The sequence below is a fragment of the Palaemon carinicauda genome, chromosome 10 (assembly GCF_036898095.1).
Source record: "Palaemon carinicauda isolate YSFRI2023 chromosome 10, ASM3689809v2, whole genome shotgun sequence".
Taxonomy (NCBI): domain Eukaryota; kingdom Metazoa; phylum Arthropoda; class Malacostraca; order Decapoda; family Palaemonidae; genus Palaemon; species Palaemon carinicauda.
Window position 1 is genome coordinate 80,471,543 of NC_090734.1, and position 2,266 is coordinate 80,473,808.

The 2,266-nt window shown below is 37.3% G+C and overlaps 1 protein-coding gene across 1 annotated transcript in view; it reads right to left on the minus strand.

Annotated features, from left to right (window-relative positions):
* Positions 1-319: 319 nt before the first annotated feature.
* Positions 320-2,266, minus strand: part of LOC137648432 (probable serine/threonine-protein kinase clkA) — a 7,528-nt gene continuing 5,581 nt past the window's right edge. The window contains exons 2-3 of the mRNA XM_068381352.1: positions 2,131-2,266; positions 320-2,007 (exon numbers count right to left, since the gene is read on the minus strand). The exon at positions 2,131-2,266 is cut by the window's right edge and continues 74 nt beyond it. Coding sequence (XP_068237453.1) covers positions 661-2,007; positions 2,131-2,266 — 1,483 coding nt within the window. The 3' untranslated portion in view covers positions 320-660. The remainder of the gene's footprint in view (positions 2,008-2,130) is intronic.

The following is a 2,266-nucleotide window of genomic DNA, read 5'->3' on the forward strand; positions in this document are numbered from 1 at the left end:
GTTCCATGTGCATGTATGCCTGTATATCTAAATATTTTTTTCATCAAATCGTTTTCCTTTCTGTCTTTCTTAAATCAATTCTTTACTATAGCTGTTTCTTGAACATTGAACTTTTTTATCTCATCTATTGATAATCCCATTTTTAAAGACAGGGGATAAATGTAGTTTTATAAATTTGTGCCACTTTTCTATAAAAAGGGGTTTTACCTCCATCTTTCGATGAGTAGGAAACTGAAGCGTCTAAAAGGTTCCCATCTTCCTGCCATAACAGAATGAAACCAGTTTTTGTTTATTGCAATGATACCTTTATTACAAAAATTTTCTGCCTCGTCAGAAGGTCCTAGGATAACACAAGATGTTAGATTTTTCCAGTGGAAGATATTTACTCCTAATTGATATTTGCATCGTTCATTAATCTAATGAACTGATGAATAACATAAGAAATCTAAATTTATAAGAAGCATATATACCATATATCCTCCATTGACAAGCTTGCTATCCTTAGGGGCTTCCAGTTTGGCAAAACCATAATATTTTGTTAAAATCAAAGCTCATAATCTGTCCTTAAACAATTAATGACACCAGTCCGATAAATCCCCTTTCATGAAATTTCGAATTTCGTAACTATTATGTCTACAGTTGGTAGTTAATGTCGCTAACTTAAGACCCTCTAGCCAGCACAACACTGATGAGAGAGAAGGTCCTGCTGTGCTGATCCTTGTTTTGGGAGATTTCTGAAGAGTATTGTTGGGCTTGATGCTGGTTTCTTTGTTGGCTAAACTGGTTTCGGTAATTTTGAGAAATACGAGAACGCTCAAGGTTATTGGCTCCTCTGTACTGATTATTTTGGTTATACTGTACCCTTTGCTGCTGACTGTCACGGCTAAGATAAGTTCTTTGGTTTTGGTCTTCGATGTTTAAGAAGTTTTGTGACCTTGGGCTTTCATTCTTAATCTCATATGATCCATGTCGTTGATTGTGGTTTTGGTTGTAACGATTTTCTCTATTTTGATTGCTAATGATTTTAGTGTATTCTGCAGATCCTTGCCTCTGATTGATAGAGTGATCTTGGCTATATTGATCTTGATTAGTTCTTAATTCTCTGTTATTTCCCTGAAACTGGTTTCGATACTTAGAAATGTATTGGTTCTGTTCATACTGGTTGTTAATATTTCCATACCGGTTAGCATTTTGTCTATTGTTGTTCTGGCTCCTGGAATACACACTAGTCCTTTCATTATTCAATTGTTCGTTATCAAAATAGTTTCTATTCTTTCCGTAACGTTGTTGGTTAAAAGCAGAGCTTTTAAGGATAACACCAGATCCTGGAACTCGGCTGAGTTGGAAGTTCCTCCTGTCCTCATTTCGTGATACTTGTCTATAGTTCTGTTGATTCTGGAACTGATTCAGTCTGGACTGCTCAGTCTGGAAACGATTTTCGTTTTGATAGTTTTGTTGAGGGTTTTGGAATTCATTCCTGTTTTCCCTTTGGCCCTGGAATTGATTTTGTAATTGGAATCTGTTTTCCCTCTGGTTTTCGTATTTACCTTGGCGTTCATTCCTGTCATTTTTATTAATCTGGAAACCACGACGATCATTTGATTCAAATTGGTTCCTCTGATTTTGGAACTGGATATTCTTGTTGTCTCTACGTTCATTTTGAATGTTGAAATTTTGCTGCCTCTGATTCCTGTCGGATTGCTGATAATTTTGTTGATTTCTGTCCAATCTTTCATACTGTTGTTGATTTCTGTTATTATTTTGAGTCTGGTATTGTCTGTACTGTTCCTGCTGATTCTGGAAATTATTGTTTGTTCCTTCCTTCGTAACAGTGGCCTGGAATCCAGTTCCAGGAGCAACCTGGTAGTCAACAGTGCGACGAATGCCATCTGGATCCATAACTGAGTACTGACCAACTACAACATCACCGCGACGTTCTTCTCTGGCAGATTTTGAGTCTCCAGTTGACTCGGCTTCAACAGCATAGGCCCATGTATACTGAGGATTCTGTTTAGGAGAACAATTTTGTTAATTTATTGAATAGTTATAAGAAATCTTTTTATCACCTATTGCTTGCTATATATTTCATACAAGAATAATTATCAGACAACGGTTGCTCTCCCAACTCACAGGATCATTGAAGGCTGTCTGATCAAGGCTGTACTGCCTAGCCATATCCCGGGTGCGTTGCTTAAAGTCTTCGGAAAAGGTGTCGTGATTTTCATAGAGATGTTTTGAGGGGGTCAGTCCCTGCTCCACCTCTACA